Source organism: Misgurnus anguillicaudatus, chromosome 20 (genome assembly GCF_027580225.2).
Source record: "Misgurnus anguillicaudatus chromosome 20, ASM2758022v2, whole genome shotgun sequence".
Taxonomy (NCBI): domain Eukaryota; kingdom Metazoa; phylum Chordata; class Actinopteri; order Cypriniformes; family Cobitidae; genus Misgurnus; species Misgurnus anguillicaudatus.
Genome location: NC_073356.2, coordinates 7,424,356 through 7,443,955, shown reverse-complemented (window position 1 = coordinate 7,443,955; position 19,600 = coordinate 7,424,356). Strand labels below are relative to the sequence as shown.

Below are 19,600 nucleotides of genomic sequence, written 5' to 3'. Positions count from 1 at the left end.
ATAAAATTCACATACATGACTTAAAATCTATACAATCTGAATTTTGCGTATCCATAGTCTATAATCTTAAAGTGCTTATGTAATGCTCAATTAACAGATATAATAAGTCTCAGGTGTGCCTAGAATGTGTCTGTGAAGTTTTAGCTCAAAATACCCCACAGGTCATTTATTATAGCATGTCCAAAATGCCCCATTTTGGGTGGGAGCAAACAAGCGCTCTTTTCGTGTCTGTAACTATAAATGCAAATGAGCTACAGCTCCTCACCCCATTACCAACAGACAGTGAGTGCTTTTGGATAAAAATAAATCTGATTCCTGTAAATACAGTCCACATTAGCACTACAATGTGGTAACAAACCAATTTAGATGAGTTTTGGGTAAAATGAACCAGTCAGTCAGTAGCTGTGGGCGGGGCTTCATCAGTGTGATGTCACATTAACAAGAGAATCAAAATAGCACATCAAATGTGTGTTAAATGGAGATTAAAAAAGAAGCAGATGGTGGATATTTTTCATTAGGGTTGTTGTGCTCACACACTGCCAACACACATTTATGTCCAAATAACATAATATGTGCGCTTTAATGTAAAATCTTTCCTGCTTGTTTTGTTTCACACATTGCCCAAAATCTACCAAATCAGTCAATGGGTGAGAACGGTACACTCTCAGAAATAAAGGTACACAAGTTTTCACCGAGACAGTACCCTTTCAAAAAGGTACACCCAAAAGGTGCATATTAGTACTTCAAAGGTACATATTGGCAGTTCAAAGACACATATTTGTACCTCAAGGGTACATATTAGGACCTTTTTTAAAGGGTACTGCCCCAGTGACAGCTTTGTACCTTTATTTTTGACAGTGTACAAGATATCTACTCAAAAGCATTAAAAATTATGAAAATATTTCATGAAATTGAACTGAAAAAATAATTACTCCTAAAATCTACGATTCTCATTGTGAATTATGTGCAAATGACATTTTGATGGGCAGAAAGTTGCCTGAGTGGAATAGTTCAACCAAAATGTGTTTATATGTGTATGTCTGATTCATGTTCAAACTTCATGCTATGACGCAAGTACGGCACACTCCAGCAACAAATAACTTGAAGACAAAAAACTAAAACTGAACTATAAAGCACAGAATTCAATTCCGGGGAGCAAAACACAAATCCAGTGATTAGTCCCCCTTTGTTTTTTTGAATTTCTGTGACATTACCTCCATGACTCACTCTCTCTTATAATCACATCACCCGCACAAGAGGCTCTTACAGGGAGGCCCAAAACGAGGCAGCATGTGGTCATTTGCATAACTGATTGCATGGGTAATTTTGTTATTTTTGTGATAAGATATGTGTGTGCGATTGGTGGATATCAGCATAATCAGGCCGTTTGAGTGCACTAGTCAATGAGGTTACAGGATGTGGCATGTGTTGATGAGATCTTTCGATGGGGACATGATGTAGCGTAAATCAGAAAGTCATGTTCAGGTGTCCAGAACGCTCTGTGCACCATCAAGACAAGCTGACAATAAAGTAGAATTCCTACTCATTTCCTCAGTGAAAATATATCTTTAACGTATAAACCTCTTCATGCAGATCAACTATCTGAGCTCTGAGGTGGTTAAGAGCTGTGATTTATGTTTCTGTTGAAATTCCAGGTGAAATACTACATTACCCATAATCCCTCAATGTGATTCACCAATCATTGCAGCTGGGACTGTAACAATCTGCCTCAACAGTGATAATTTCCTTTCTAACCTGTTTAACTATTTATTTATTTTTAATTAAACTCCCAAATAATTAAAGCATTTGTATATCTTTTAAATAATTTCAAATATGTATGGCTTTTTATAATTGTAGTCACTTAGACAATCAAGAAATGTGATCATCAAATATGTAAGGAATAATTGACGAAGGCCATTGAATTATAAGAAAATAATGCACATCCAGGTGGTAATGCAGCACGACGCGAAGCGGAGTTACACCGTGGGAGCAGAGTCAATTTTTCCTTTTATACCACGGTTACCACAAACATTGCTCTGGTGCCTATTTTTAAGACATTTAAAAGGTTAGATGTGCGGTTTCTAGAAAACTAACCAACACCCATGAAACATTTCTCATGTTCCAATTTCTCATTTCTCCCAATCAGAGTACAGCATTCAACAGGCCCATGATATAAACACTTAGCCTGACGTTGTCATACTCAATTTTAGTCAGAATTCTTCTTCCGATCTTCCCATTTTCAAAATGTTGTGGGCGGGGCTAAGATCGGCAGGCACCCAGGCTAATATACACTAACAACCCATCAAAATAGAAGTCAGTTGAATATAATGAAGTTTACAGAAATATACAACTATATGTAAAATCTACTTTTAAAATAATAAAAATAATGATTTTAAATCATTTTTATTTCTGAAGTAATATAATCACCCTCAAATGATTTGTATTTCCATTGTTAGTTTAAACAAAGTTTTGTTATGCAGCACTTTGACAAAAAATAAAAATGCAATGTTATAATGAGAATGAATTTGTTTTATGAACACATTTTATGAATTAAGTTTATTCAACTGTTTGATAAGTGAACTGTCATTAACCATTTAAGAAAATGAAAAGTGAAAATACAGAATCAAGAAAAAATGGGATTTGTGAAAATAAAAACTGAATTTAAAATAAATAATTTAAATAACATTAAAGGGGACATTTCACAAGACTTTAAGATGTCAAATAAATCTTTGTTGTCCCCAGATGTGAAGTATCTGAAGTTCTAGCTCAAAATACCAGATAATTTATTATAGCATCTTAAAATTGGCACTTTGTAGGTGTGAGTAAAAATCTGCCTATTTTGGGTGTGTCCTTTTAAATGCAAATGAGCTGATCTCTGCACTAAATGGCAGCGCTGTGGTTGGATAAGGTGCAGATTAAGGGGCGGTATTATCCCTTTCTGACATCACAAGGGGAGCCAAATTTCAATGACCTATTTTTTCACATGCTTGCAGAGAATGGTTTACCAAAACTAAGTTACTGGGTTGATCTTTTCCACATTTTCTATGCACTGGGGGCCCAATTATAGCACTTAAACATTGAAAAAGTCAGATTTTTATGATATGTCCCCTTTAAATGGTTTTATAAGGCACCATGAATCTACACATTTTAAGCATAAGAGCTTGTTTAAAATGGGCCCAGCACAAAATTAGTGTGTGGCATATAATTTAAGTTTGATTGTTCTAGCCAAAAAAGTTACTTTTGAGCCCTGATAGCTGCCTTTTTTTTGCTACATTTAACATCTAAATGTTTGTGCTGTGATGTTGTAATGAAAGTGAATATTTGGTTTCTGAGTATAAAGATATGGAATAAACAAATGTGTGGGTTTGACGTACCTCTGACGATAAGTTCAGCGAAGTTTGACACAGCGGCTCCATATGTGGACTGAGTAATGCACCGGTAAAGGTCTTGTTCTCCACGTTGCGCTCCACCCACCTGGAACCATGCAACCAGTCGACGTTCACCTACCGATGATGTCACCGAGTACGGTGACATAAGAACACCATTCCGCCTCTAAAAGGAAAAGAGGTGCATGATATTTACTCATTTAATCATTTTAGCAATGTTTACAATTTCGATAATCTACATATTGATGCTGACCAACCAACCACAAAACTCACTATATTAGATTTTTAAATTTATTATGGCTAGTACATTTTCAGAACATAAAAACATCTAGACACTGGTATGTGTAAGGAATAACTGACGACGGGCTGTTGAATTATTAAAAAATAATGCACAACCAAGGTGGTAGCGACATGCCGCAAAAAAACGCACGCCGCAAAGCGGACGGTATGCATTATCATTTTTTTATTTAAAGTCAATTATTCCACCTATAACACAGTTACCACAAACATAGCTCTGGTGGTTATATTAAGACATCTGACAGGTCAGGTGTGCTTTTATTGAAAAATAACATTTCTCAACCAAGCAGAATAAAGCATTTAACAGCCCTGTGGTATAACATCACATAAATGATGGCATGCATGCCCAATGTCGTCAAGCCCTGATTTGCATTTTTATTGAGAGCAACATAAAACACAAAGCAAACATGAGAAAGTAGCATATATTTACTTTGCTTTGATTACCTCCATAGTTAATACTCATTTAGCCACACACGCACGTGCACACACGCACGCATGCACGCACACACACACTTACTGTTATACACACAATAAAAATTCAAAACATTTTAACATGAGGGTCTATGGGAATTGACTCCCATTTGGAGCCAACCTGTAGCGGCCCGTCAATTGGGTCAATTTGAACCCAGCGGTGTGTTCAGTCCAATATTTACCCAACATGGGTCAAAAATAACCCAGCGATTTTTAGAGTGCATGTGGCATATATTTGATGCATGCACATAAGAGATATGAATAGTAATGTGAAGAATAATGTGAGTTATTCACAGTTTCTCACATTGCTAACAGATGTACAGTGTCCGCATATGTACTTTCTTTGTATGACAATAAGCACCGTCAACATTCAGTCACTGGTTTAAATAAAAAGGAGCACACGGTGACAGAAGTTTCATTTTTGGATGAAATAATCCTCTAATCCCCATATTGTGTAAAACACATCGTGACATATAATCCTACAATTGAATGTGTAACAGTTTAATGTCTAAACGTTGACTCTTAATGTTTCCTCAACTGCACTAAAACAGTCCTGATGCTTACGGCACACCAGTGCACCAGCATAAAAACACATGCATCAATTAAACAGGAAAGTAAACTTACTAACATCAGTATGTTTAGAACCCTTTGCCCTCGGTGGCATTTTTGCTGGTAAACCAGCAATACAACGGCAGATTTGTTTGCTCTGTTTAAACTGCAGCGAGAAAACAGGCGAGAGAGAATCTCAGACCAATGAGGATTTGAACAAAGCCTCAAGGATCAAAACACTCGCTGCAGTTAAAACATCTGTGTCCTAACACTGCCATCATATGATACCAGACATCCACTTACATTTCTAGACTGAGATGGAATTCAACACGGGACTTTAGCTGTGTTTTATAACTTTATAAAGGCATTTTGACAGTGAAAAGTATACGCTGTCTGAAAATCTCCTTGACTGCAGACTTACATGTAGAGGGGTTTGTCTCTGAACTCTTTATGTATTTTATATATTTATTTATTTAAAATGTTAGATATAGATTGATCTAAAGATCTAAGTTTCTTTAAAGCAACCTGTTTGTGTGTTTTGAGAGATAACTCAAGAGTATAGATCAGTGAAGAGGCCAAACATTTTAAACTGAGTGGAATTACATCATTTTACAATAGTGGTTAAATTAATTGCATTACATTTTTGGGTCAGTGTGGGGGAAAATAAAATAAGAACAAATCATGAAATTATAACATATGGAAATAGAAAAGAACAAAGTTATGTACAGAAATAGAAACAAATGAATAATAAGAGTTTTCATTTTATAAATACATTTTTTTAACTACAGAAATTATTTCCCTTTTGTCTTCTGTTGTTTGATTAACATAATAACAAACGCAGATTTTTTTTAGGGTACTGCCACTTTAAGACCGAATAAGCACCGATCCATCTACTGACACACATTTGATTTCTTTCTGAACTGTTTGCATTCACTTTACGACATAATTGATTGTTTTTATGAGAAAACTTGACCAGACTGTGGTATTTGGAAATCATGTTCATTCGAGTATGCCTGTGCATCTGTGCGCAAAGAAAACATCTCACTTTAACATCTTTAAATAGTTTAAAATGGCTTGAATGTTAACATTTGCAAAGTTTACATACAAATGCCAATGATAAACATGAATAAATAGTAAAATATTTCTAAATGATGCATTTTTTCCTCATTATTTTAAGTAATATCTGAAGTTTTTTAGAGCACTTATTATTAAAGAGATATCATTTATCCATGATTTCTGCTTTCCCACAAAACTATTTTGTGTCTCTTCTGACTGGGTGGGCCAGTCGTCAATCTGAGTGGGCCAGTGCCTTATGTATCCTGGTTATACATTACTTGTCTTCATATTGTTCAAATCAGTAGTACTTTATTTACACTATAAGTACCTGTCATAAACCTGCACTTGCCTGTAAGTACTAATATTATATTGTACATTTATTTGTAAGTACACTAGTATTTCTTGTTGGTTACAGTATAACTCTATCTGTATTACCCAGTACTTATTTAGAGTTACATAATAACTACCAAGTATGTGTCACTGGTAAGTACAATAATGATACCATTAATTGCCATGTAGATACTCAAAAGTAAGTACCACATATTTGTCTGTCAGTACATGTACTGTGCTATCAAACAGTACATTTCCATAGTCTGTGTTTGGTATAATACCACTTGCTAAATTTGCTTCTAGTAAGATGAAGTTAGTTTGTCCATCGACAAAGCTAAACTGAGCATTACATACAACTAAGATTATTCAATAAGCCATTTTTAATATTAATGCATCTATTTGTCTCCTTCCTGCTGTTTTCTCATTCATCTTTGTATCTGCATTGTGGATCAACTTACAACAGAGTTAAGATTTTGAGAAACTGACATGAACTAGATCTAAAGTTGGATCTGTGGTATATAACAATTTTGAACATAGCCATAGTTGTATTTATCATTTTGGTGTTGCTGGCTGAATAATATTACATTTGGTAAAAGTCATAAAAAATTATTAATTGCCACATTTAATTGATAGTCCTACTAAATGTCATGGTCTTGCCAGACCTTTGGGTTAGATGCGGGTCTGAGTTCTTATGGCAAGACCATGGCAGTACACATACAAACATATCTGTGTGGGGACACGTGGAGTCATATTGTGTGTGGCTTCCATGTGTTCCCAGTGTCTTGTCCCTGTCATGGTCTTGCCAGACCATTGTGTTAAGGTCTGATTTCATATGGCAAGATCATGGCAGTACTGTGTTTTGTGTGGGGACATGTGGAGTCACATTTTGTGTTGTGGCCACGTGTTCCCAGTGTCGTGTCACTTTTACCCCACTCCCTTGTGTGCTCCCGTTTTAACTATGTAATGATTTTCACCTGTTCCTCATTTGAGTGTTTGTCCTTGTAATGCCCTCTTGTTCTCTGTCTTGTGCTCGTACGTTCGTTCAGATACAGTGTTGTTAGTTCACGTTCCCCGTGTTGCCTGTATCTTATTCTCTAAATCTGTGTTATTTAGTCTTCTGTGTTGTTTCTTTGTTATAGTTAATCTCATTCTCATATGTTACCCGTTTTACCCCCTCGTGGGTGTTTATGTTGTGTTATGTAAATAAATCTTCTGTTTATTTACGTTTGTCTGCTTTTGGGTGTCTCTACCGTGATACTAAATCCGGCATCTAGAACTTGTGATGGACAAATACAATTCTTCTTTTTTTTCAATTGTATTTCATTTTAATTTCAATTCAACATCTTGTTGTCCGTAGCCAACTCAAATGTCTAACTGCAGTTAGTAATGTTGTACAGGCATATACTGTATGTGCAATCTCAATGTTGTTGTATGTATCAAATGTGTAATATTTATCATGAAATCACATAGAATGGTTATTGAGAAAAAGAAAAATGGGAAGCATGTGCTTGTGGTGAGGATTTAACAAAGACATCAACTACCTGAAGTACACGAATTAAAGTTGCCTGGTATAGCCAGAGGAGAACTTTTAGTCCATAATTCTCATTAAAATCATCCAAAATTGTAGAAAAAGCAATAAATATTTCATTACGTACTGAAAATTATGTAATAAAAAAACGTTAAATCTTATTAAAAAAGTACAAACTTGTGTGTGCTTGTTAAATTATGGTGTTAACAACCGTACACTTATATAATATATAATAATGTCATTTTGTGATTTTTTTTCAAGAGCTGCTCACTGTGTGTTTTAAATCAGACAGCGCACTACTGTAAGTTTTGTAACAGAGCTCACAACTTCTGCTCTCTCCTAACAGACACTTATACAACCAGGATTTACATACAATAAGAAGAAGTGCATGATAAGAAAACAAAAAGTGCTCACATCCAATGTTAAGAACTCAATTCTGAAGAGCCTATAGCAAACTTCTGTTACCCAGAAAATGTTTTAAGATGAGGACCGGTCAATGATGCCAGCGCCAGAAGAGAAAGATTATACACTGCATAGTGCCTGAACTACTTACTGTCATTGAAACAAACATGAGACAAGGCAGGCAAGCGTGTGAGTGGATGTCAACAGCAGAAAAGTTTTGCTGGAAGATTTAACTGGCAAGTAATGTATTGCTTTACCTTGACTTATGCACATGAAGAGTGTTTCATTTGTTCATTATGTGTCATGCAATACTCACTGTCATAACGGCCATTAATGATATGTGCAGTAAAACACTTTGAGCGCCAAAAAAAAAAAAAATCCACATTTTCTACTCTTCCTTGTCCGTTCACGGGAGCATCATGGTGCATGCGCACAGTGCTGACAACAATGCACGCAAGTGAATTGGCAGGTGCCTCCACATTGGTCCAGGCATAAGCACGCTACAGCAGGGCTAGTCAACTGGCGGCCCGCGGGCCAAGTGTGGCCCGCCAATCATCTTTATCCGGCCCGCCGGTCACCTTTGGCCGTTTTTCAATCGGAAGGCTGCAGCCTCCGGAGGTCGCATTATGCAGACTTCATTCGTCATCAAGTTTAAGTTAACTGAGCATTAAATTCACAAATCATAAGCATATTACAACAATTTACGATTAACTAAGAATAATAGTCAACTTTATAATTGTTAAATTCTGAAATTAGACTTAATGACGTATGCAAAATGCGACCTCCGGAGGCTGCAGCCTTATTGAGAAACGACTATAGTCTGATTTAAATTCAGCGTGATTACTTTTACCTTTACACTGTACAAGACAACACAGAAAGGGGCTATGTAGGGTGCCAACCATCTGCGGGTGCGTAATTATCTGATCCAATTCGAACTTTGGATGCATTCAAGAAAATAACGTTATGCGACTACACGCATGTGACGCGGCGACCGGAAGTGATGTATTTCAGTGTGTTCCAATCAAAACTGTGTGCAAAGTTAAAATTATTAATTATTTTTTGTTTTACTTTATCAGTAACACTTGAATACTTTAATTACTGGTAAGTAAATTATTAATACATATATTCGTAGATTAAAGGTTCTCTCCCATGACAGATTTACGATTAAACTACATTTTCGTTACGACTGCCACTAGGGGGCGAACTTCCGACATTTATATCTGTATGTAATGTACAATGGAAAGGCTGTTTAGCCTATGTATCTATAAAATTTTAAAAAAGAAAACATGTAGTGCAATTTTAGTCATTAGGAGAAGACTGGCTATATGTTGTGAATACTTGACATGTAACAATTAATGAAAGTAAACAGTTATAAACAAAATATGTTTAGGAGTGTTGATCTTTTACACTTTTACTATTAACATTTGGCTCTTACATGTTAAACTGCAATTGTTTTTAAATATTAATAAAGAAAATATGAGTTTTCAGTAATTAAAAGGCTTTTAATTTCAATTTTTTTTTGAAAATGCATGTTTTTAATATGTTTTTTTTTTTTCAAATATACTACAACAAAAGTAACAAAAATGACAACAACACACACACATATATGGTAAAAGTAAAAAATATATCAAAAGTAAAAATAGGGGTAAAAGTTTGGCCCGCGTCATATTTACAATTTTAAAATCTGGCCCCCGAAGAAAAGTAGTTGAAGACCCCTGCGCTACAGGGTTCCTACACCTTAGTTAACTTCAAATTCAAGGACCTTTCAAGGACTTTCCAGGTGCAATACCCTCAAATTCAAGGACTAAATGTTGGGACACATTTCAAGTGAGAGAAAGTTACATTGTGTTACCTTTTAAGATACATTGTTAAAGTTCCCTTTCGAGGGAACTCGTGCTGCGTCACTGTGGTGACACTTTGGTACACAGGGGTAAGTGCGTCTGAATGTGTATATCAAATTCAACCAATTTTTGCATAGTTGTGTTTGACACATGATAATGTCTCGGGTTACACCTTACCAGCTTAACGACAAAGACAGGGTGATGCGGGAGCCAGGAAGTATATCGTTATCTGAAATATTGCCAAAGACAGCGTTACAGGGACGCAGGAAGTATGGCAAGGGAGACGCAGCGTCTCGTTCCCTTCTCAGGGAACAACAGTTACATACGTAACCAGAGATGTTTCATGTGTCAAACACAACTATGCCACAAAGCATTTTGGTTCAACATTCGCATACAGAAGATATAAGCATTTAAAGCCAACAGTTCAGCACGTGTGCTTAAAAAGTCTAGAATTTTTATATTATCCAACACTACACAGGGAATAATATGGATTTTTTTCCAGAAAACTTCAAATAGATTCAAGCACTTTCAATGGCCTGTATCTATGTAAGTATATGTTCAAAAACTTTCCAGGTCCTTGAACTTTTTTCCCCAGATTCACAAATAATAATATTTGCTATAATATCATGCTGATATGCTATATCTAGGCATTAATTATGTCTATGTTGACGCAGGAGGTGGCGTTTATAACACGTGTGTGGTGCTGACGCAAGATTTCAGAGTTCACAACATGAGTGTGAATGCACGTCATAGACGGACATGGAAGAAAAGAAAATGTGGAATAAAGTAATTTGTTTGTTTTTTGGTGCACAGAAAGTATTCTCACGATTGAACCACTGCGTTCACATGGACTATTTTAACAATGTCTTTACTGCCTTTCTTGTCCTTAATATTGGTAGTTGCATTACGGTCAATCGAGGGGTCAGAAAGCTCTGGGATTTCATCAAAAATATTCCCATTTGTGTTCTGAAGATGAGCGAAGGTTTTACAGGTGTGGAACGACATGAGGGTGAGGAATTAGTGGCAAAAATTTCATTCTGAAGTGAACTATTACTTTGAAAGTTAATAAGAAAAAATACAGAGAAAGCCGCATGCATTGCTTCACTACAGAAGCTGAACCTTTAGTCTGTATGGCTGTACTGTAGCTTTGCTGGTCTGTTCGTGCAAAAACAAACTACTACTTTTAACTTGACACAGTTTTAAATCATAACATTTAGAGCACAAGGCATTAAAAATAATCGTGAAAAAATGGCTAAAGATGCTCATGTTCACACTGTAGATGTAGATATGTACCGTAGACATCATAGCAAATATTTCCTTTGTCTTTCTGTTGACATTTACAAAAAAATTAACATTGGAGTAGTTAACACAAACAACTTGTAATTTGTTGTAGCCTACTGATGTTGATGTAAGTATTATGAATCCAACTGAGATAAGCAAGACTTAGGGCTAGATTTACTAACAGCTTGCGTCACCGCAAACCATCATGTTGGCGTTTAATAACGTCCGTCGGAATTTATTAAAGACGTGCAGTGGATACTTGGTGCTGAAAAGTTGCGGTCTAGCTATATATTACCATATGGGTGATTCTCACGAAAACTTGGTTTTAAAAATGTCAAGCACGAAAATGTAAAAATTGCTTAAATTTACTTTTTTTCCCACCAGACATTGAAAAACAAAGTCTGGAGTAAATGGGAACATTAATTTATAAACTTTTACTTATCATTTAACACTTTTTGTAACATAATTTAAAAAATTAGTCCTAAAAAATCTCATTACCGCAACAGTCAGAAAACATCGACACTGACATATTTTCAAAATGACATGACAAACCTGAAAGAACATAATTTGGAGATTCTGCACATGCATTTAAAATCAAAGTATTATGCTTCTATTAATTAAATTAATATTTAATAAGCATCTGTTGCGGTAATGATAATCAAAATGTCGTAAGCATTCTGACAAGACAATATTTCAAATTAACTGCAAAAAAATGATCTTACCTGGTAGCCATCTTGAAGTAACTGGTCCATGTGCTTGTTCACTCAAAATCAAACTTTATTAAAATTCTGTATGTGTGCTTAAACTGTTCTCAAAAAGTGTTGCGGAGGATGAGAACATCAGGCATGGACACATCATTTTCCTAATTTTTCTTCATTATTATTATACATGAATATTCAGTAAATATTTTTTCTGTCATCTAAGGTAGTCTTGCAAAACATCCATTTATTTTTTTTTCTTAATATTTTTGTGTTAATTTGATTAAATTACAACATAACGCATGTTCAAACACAGCCGGACACATTGCGGTAATGAGAATTTCAGCAGAAAATGAGATAAAATTTACAATTATAAATTCTTATGTTGAAATCACACATTGTGCAAGGTAGAACACAGTATTGTGTTAATTCTGATGCTTTTTAATGTTACTATATTACACATTTTAAAGCTAAAATCATTAGTGCTGTGGTGTTTCAATGGTTTCGTGAGAATCACCCGTATACATTTTTTATGAGTTTTCCTTAAATATGCAAAATTTATGGAATGAGATTATTTAAATGATTCACGCACCGCAATTTACTAATGTTTACGTGTGTGATATTACTGGTATTTGTGCCATTATTTAACTCAGAGATTGGCAACTTTGATAATGACGAGGGCCAGCATTTTTCTTCTTTATACCAAGGGGGCCAGAACCACACACACAATGAACATAATTCTTAATTTCCTTTATTAAGAAACCACAATATACAATTAACCTGTCTTTAAAGATTTTAACTATAGAACTTAGCAATTATGCTAATTCTAAATCATAACTTTATTTTCAGTGGACAAGCATTTCAGATAAAACTTCTTAACTGCATTGCTTTAACACCTGTAACAAGCAAGGTACTTTTTAATTTGTATAGAGGAGTTTCTCATCCCGTTCTTAGAGAACAAAATTGTTTGAAATAAATAACACATCAATTCAAAACAAAATATATATATAAAAAAATGTTAATAACAATGTGTTTTACCTTTCAAATCTGAGAGCAATTCTGGCCCTTTTTGTTTATATGATGTTTATTCTGTTTGTTTATATGACAATGACACCAAGGTAACCGCTAAAACGTCCATTAAAAATGATCTGACATGTCTGTCTCAACGAAAATTAACCTACCCCCAGCCACACAATGTTGCAAGCGCTCTTGGCAAACAGAGGAGAGGTTTGAAAAAGACATTGACACACACACGCGAGAGTTCAGGGCTTCTCAGGTCCGTTCGGGTCTCGGCTTGGACCCCGTGAAGACCTTTTCTTCACGTAAGACCAAACATGGGACTATGGTGCTTACTGTGACAATCCGCGGGACCTAGTGCCCCCTCCTGGTTGGAAGTATTTACGTCCTAATACAAAAATCATCATTTTAAAAGTATTTGATTAAGTAAAATTGGATCCAGCGGGCCGTATTAAAATTGACCCCGGGCCGTGTGCGGCCCTCAAGCCGCCAGTTGCCCATCCCTGATTTAACTAATTTGCAGTGCTCTTAGTAGATTGTGTGGTCATTATGGAAATCAGCTGTTGTGCCTGTTAGTTAATTTGCATCTTTATAACTCTTCCCTGCCATTGACGAGTTATCTCGTCAATTAAGAGAAAACATTTACAAGAAAAAAGGATGTCCCTGCACTGCAAAAAATGACTTTCTTACTTTTCAGTACAATTATCTAAAAATTCTTAAATCAAGGTGACCTAAGAAAATAATTCAAGTTTTTTTAGACCAAAAATATAAAATTTAAGTGAAATTGTGCTTAAAACAATAACAAATGTCTGCCAATGGGGTGAGAAAATTTGAATTTTGAATTAAGTGTTTAAGAAAATATTTTTTCTCACCCCATTGGCAGATATTTTTCTGGTTTTAAGCACAAATTCACTTAAATTTTATATTGGTTGTCTAAGAACTAGACTTATTTTCTTAGAACATTTTGCTTATCAAGAAAATAAATCTTAATTTAAGAATTTTTAGATATTTCTACTGAAAACAAGACAAAAACACTAAGTAAGGAAGTCATTTTTGCAGTGTGATGAGGTTTTATGTTAATCTGTAATACCGTGATTATCAACTAAATGGCGATCTTACCCAATTTATAAAAAACGAAGCAAAAAAATTATTCGCTAATTTTAAACTCTGTGTATGTTTTGATAATCGTTCTGAATCTGATCTCTAACAACATTTCTTCACAAAAATTATTTCTTATTATTTATTTTTTTTTAGAAAAATATCCATAATTAAGAGTTCATAAGCAGAGAAAAAAATATAGATAGAATGAATTTTTTTTCCTGTTTTGTTTGTTTGTTTGGTCTGTTCTTTCATATATTTGTATGTTTATATATTTTTAGAAGAAAATTTTCCTGGTAGGGATTTTGTGAAATGTTTGTGAAAATCACAAAAAATGCTGGCGGGGAACTTTAAAAAAAAAGGCTGGTGAAGAATGAGTTAATAAATAACCCACAGATATTACCACTCCCATCGGCACTTTTTTGGAATTGCGATCTTGCGCTAATTTGCCCCGTTTAGCTGCCCTTAAAGTCTAAAATGAAGGTGAAGATGAAACTTGATGGTGTCACTATAATGACTGTATTGTGCAGACTCTCATCAGACCTCATATATTGATTTACTTTCTTTTTAAATATTGAATGGTATGCCAGCAGTACTGATCCACCCGCTGTTATTTCACACCCAACATTGTTGAGAAGGTCTACATCCATAATGAAAGAGCACCAGGCAGCATAATAAGAAATGAAGCTACAGTTATTGAATTTGATGAAAATCTATATCAATGAGAACCAAGTGTTACCATAATCTCCGAAAGCCCTATAAAGAAGAGATTGCTTTTCTTACACTATCCTTGAGTTAACTGAAACTGTATGTGCTTATGATTTGCTCTGTAACATTTACAAAGATTCAGTATAATGTGTTTTTTTTCAGTGTCTGTAAATCCTATTGGCTACCTCATGTAACAGTGCTAATATTATGAGAAAGTGTTTAAACAATATATCATCTACATCTTAAACAGGACCAGACAATTAAATCCATGCTGTTTAATTAGAATCAAAGGTGCATTGAATAATTTTTAATAGGTTTTTCCAAGGTCACTTGTTTCTAAGATTCATATAAATATTGCCATACCGCTCTAAATACACAATAGGATCTTATCAGCATTTCGATTTTCTCATACGCTCACCTCCATCATGAAGGGGTCCGACTTCACCGAACGTCCGGTTGCCACACACTGAAATGTGGCGTTCTGCCCTGCATTCACCTCCACATCACCCAGCCTGGAGAAATGAGGCACTTTATCTGCATAAAACAGACGGAAAACTGTATTATATATAGTACATTTTTTTAACATGACATTATCACATTACATAGTGTACCATAGCACCCATTCATTAGGAATTTTTGGGGTATCTGTTTTTGTATTTTATACCACGGGTCTGTTGAATGCTGCATTCTGATTGGCTGAGAAATGTTCTATGGGTGTTGATTATTTTTCTGTAAACCGCACACCTAATTTTAAAAATAGGCACCAGAGCAATGTTTGTGGTAACCGTAGTATAAGCGGAATAATTGACTCCGGTCCTTTGAATTATTTGAAAATAATGCACACCTTGGTGTGCATTATTTTCTTATAATTCAATGGCCCGTCGTCAATTATTCCTTACATATTGCATTCATGTATTTACAGTACATGCTGTTATATTTTTTGTTTTTAATCAAATCTATTTTCTCCTCATCATCATAAATTAAACCAATTTACACTGTTAACTCAGGTCATATGCAGCCACTTTATCAAGTTTTGTCCAACAAACAACTCATTTGTTTTTATCTGCCGGTGCTTTTTTCAAGCTCAGGATCAAATCATTAAATAAAGTGCATTTGTGCACTTTATAGACAATTCTTTTTTACTTGTTCTCGATGCTTCCTTCAAAACACAAATGCTGTTTATGGTTACTTTCTGTCTGAATGAGTCCGTGTGAAGTCCTATTTCACAGCCAATGCAAAATAACGTATCCGTAATACAGATGAGAGGTTTAACAGATGTAATGCCAATGATTAAAGCTCTCAAACCACATACAGATATCCTATAGCTATTACTTAAAGATCTCTCGACGAGCACTATGTTGGCTTTGACACAATACATCCGGCGAGTGGTCAGCTCTCATCTACCGTATAATAGCATCAGCCATTAACATGCTGCTAATAAGTGGCACGCAACCGGTTTAATGATGGTTTACTTACTGCGTGGTAAGCCAGATGTGAATAGACACAATGCAATCTCTGTTTGACCCGAGCGCACTGTGGGTGAAGCCGTAAGCTATTTATTAGTTTAATTATAATTGAAATGATATTTAAGTGGTTTAACCTGACATTTTTGATGCTATAAAAGTGAATGCAGCTAATGCACTGGCTTTTATTGAACATGTAAATGTGAAGCAGATTTTAAGGATGACTATTAAGTCTAGAAGCAAAATGCAGTTATACTGTATCTTGCATGTATGGAAGGCAAATTCTGCAAACTTTTAAGTGTGACAGTAATTTCTTCATGCTTCAAGATAGCTTGAATGTAACTCTACACCCTTGCCTCATTTACTATACGCGGATCATTAAATATGCAAATTAGTGCCCATCTATACTAATCGCACAGCTCAGACCATAGATATGAATATGCTAATTAGTAGGGATGCACCGAAATGAAAATTCTTGGCCAAAACCGAAAACCGAAAAAAGCAAAGTCCGAAAAACTGAAACCGAAACACAGAAAGAAATTATAATGCCAATTATTAGTACAATTGCATTTATGGGTATCACTGTGTACTAACTTTACTAGGGGTGTGTGACGGATCAAAAAAACTCACAGTTCGGATCACATTACAGTTTTTGAGGCACAGATCAGATTAATTTTCGGATCAGCAAAAAGCGGGTGGGAAAAATCTAATAAACAATAAAGAAATTGCAAACATTTATAAAAAAGAACAAAGTTGTACATTAATAAGGTCTGAAATTAGCATTACAGAAATCAAATGAAATGAATCATAACACAATAAATTAAATATATTATTATTTTTAGAGCTATTTGTCTCTTTGTCATGGGTTGTTTGATTAACATTAATGACACAGACTTCAGTAGGTTAATCTGACTGTAATCTATACAGACATAAACAAATGTTTTTATTAGAAAAAGAATACTGTGGAGAACATTTTGTTTATATGTGCCCTTTCAATAACAGAGAGATTTTATGTTTGCTTGTTTTTTTTAAACGCGTCTCTCTCGTATGTGCACTATTAAGGGCACTTAAACGCCCGCGCACACACAGAGAAGGAGGGTGAATCTCAAACAGCGCAACAGTTGCTCCACATAAAAACGTTACGTTGTGTTTCATTGCTTTATTCGCCAAATGTATGTTAATGGATTACAGTATGAGACAGATTAGCGCGACTCTCTCTAAAGTTTACACATCAAGACATGCTTAATCTTTGCAGACGCGTGCAAACGGCTTGACCGTGAGTGAAACCTGCTTGAGCACAAAGGGGAGGGGTGTGTGACGACTGATCACCGTGAGTGAAACCCAAGCGCACAGATGGGAGGGGCGCAGTTGACATTCATTTTCGGTTGACATTTTCGGCTGGATTTTTTTTTTCGGCCCGAAACCGATAATGCCATTTTCGGCCGAAATTTCGGTGCACCCCTACTAATTAGCAGTGTTGTGGAAAGTTACTTTTAAAAGTAATGCATTACAATATTAAGTTACTCCAAAAAAGGAACTTATTGCGTTACTTAGTTACTTTTCATGGAAAGTAATGCTTACATTACATTTTAGTTACTTTTGTGTTACTTTTTCTTGGCTGAGACGTGTTTTTTATGACTTTAAGTTCTGCATTCAGAAATTGCTTATTTCATAACAAAAATATTGAGCTATGGCTTGCCATCTCAGTTTCTGACTCAAACTGTTCCCACACAGGCATGTACATATAAAGTGCATATTTTCAGTTTTATTCAGTACATAATTTTTTTTATCAAAATAATTAAACTAATAAAGTAACTTGCATTATTTTTTTAAAAAGTAGCTCAATACATTTATATAGTTATGCGTTACTTTACTTGTTACTTCAGAAAAGTAATATTATTACGTAATGCACGTTACTTGTAATGCATTACCCCTAAAACTGCTAATTAGTCCCCACTTTTACACTTTCACAACACCTTGGACCATAGATATATAAGTAAATAGATGTTAAATTCTGCAGTTTTAGACACATAACTGCTAAGTTCTATTTCACACAATGTATACGTAAACTATGCGTTTACTGCACTAATTTTTCAGCGCTTGCCAGCCAAGCGCCAGTATTTTTTTTATGATTTTCAAAAAAAGTTTCATGCCGTACAGAAAATGTTCTTTTTTTAAATATATAAACATACAGTATATATCAAATGAAAGAACAGAAAAAAGTTTCTCTTCTCTTTTTTCACAGTTTTAACTGTTTTTGAATCAGCGCTTGCTTTAGTGTTTAATAAGTTGGGTAAGAGTGCCACATAGTGGATAATAGCAGAAATATAGATTGCCCTAAGAACTCGAAACAGAAAGCTGTATTCATTTTAATTCACATAGTGAAAATGCACTGTGTTGAAATGCAACTCATGATTTGACATTTAATTTTCAATACAATCTCAAAACAAAAATGGCAATATAAAAAAAATGAAAGGCAAAAGTGAAAAAGCACTTATTTTATGTAAGAAAGGTTTTACCAGAGTAAAAACACTCACTAGATCAATTTTACAGGAACAGTGTACATTTATATACTTGGCAGACACTTTTATCCAAAGTGACTAAAAGTATTTAAAGTCAAAAAGTATCAAGGGAAAGTCCAAAAGTAGGTTTAAAAATACAATAAGCTTATTTTTCAGATTTGTCAAAGTAGCTTTGGGGTCAATCTGACCCCCAAAATAATAGGAGGGTTAAGATGTGTTTAGTTTTACTCTTCTGTCATCCATATTTAGCAATATTTATTGAACTGGTAATATTTGCTGGTGTCTAAACAATAGCAGAATTAACAAGGACTTTAGACAGACTACTCAACTAATAGGTTTTGTAATTTCTCTAGTAGAAATGTAGGGCAGACTAGTTGCTCTGTTTTGCTTGCAAGTCCTCCGGCATAATGTTGCTTCAGTTCAAGCTGAATTGTGCCGCATCTGAGCTAAACCCTCACAGAGCTGCCACTGGCAAGAGCACAGGATTCTGGGTAAACACAATCTTGTATCTGTCCCCATACCACTAACATTCAGAGTCTGACTGCTGATCTGAGTCACTGCTTGCAGCCTCGTGGTCTCGTCGTCACATAGTCCTACATCCTGGCTTTCTGTTTTTTAGGAGAAAATGAGGACTTGATGATTCCTGGGCCAAATGAGAGCAGCCACGAGAGGGATAAAGAGAAATCTTTTTAAAATCTAGTCCAAACAACACACATCAAGTTTTTCAAATGTGTGCTCTTTGTATTTGTGTTGGTTTTTATTGCCCACAAGCACTCTAAAAAATAAGATTTATTGGCTGAACAACCATTACTTATTAAAGTAATTACACTGAAAAAAATGATTAATTGAATTTAATAATTTTTTTAAGGTAAGTGGTTGCAATCAATTCATTTAAGCTACATTTAAACAAAAAAAATGTGTAAAGTAAAATAAAATATAAAACTTTTGTTTAA

General features: G+C 35.0%; 1 protein-coding gene across 6 annotated transcripts in view; it reads right to left on the bottom strand.

Moving 5' to 3' along the window:
• The window catches only part of ptprua (protein tyrosine phosphatase receptor type Ua), a 322,971-nt gene that overhangs the window by 119,250 nt on the left and 184,121 nt on the right, over window positions 1–19,600 (bottom strand). For all 6 annotated transcript variants that reach the window (XM_055219240.2, XM_055219242.2, XM_055219243.2 and 3 more), the window contains exons 5-6: window positions 15,081–15,196; window positions 3,375–3,552 (exon numbers count right to left, since the gene is read on the bottom strand). In XM_055219240.2, the coding sequence (XP_055075215.1) occupies window positions 3,375–3,552; window positions 15,081–15,196 (294 nt within the window). The remainder of the gene's footprint in view (window positions 1–3,374; window positions 3,553–15,080; window positions 15,197–19,600) is intronic.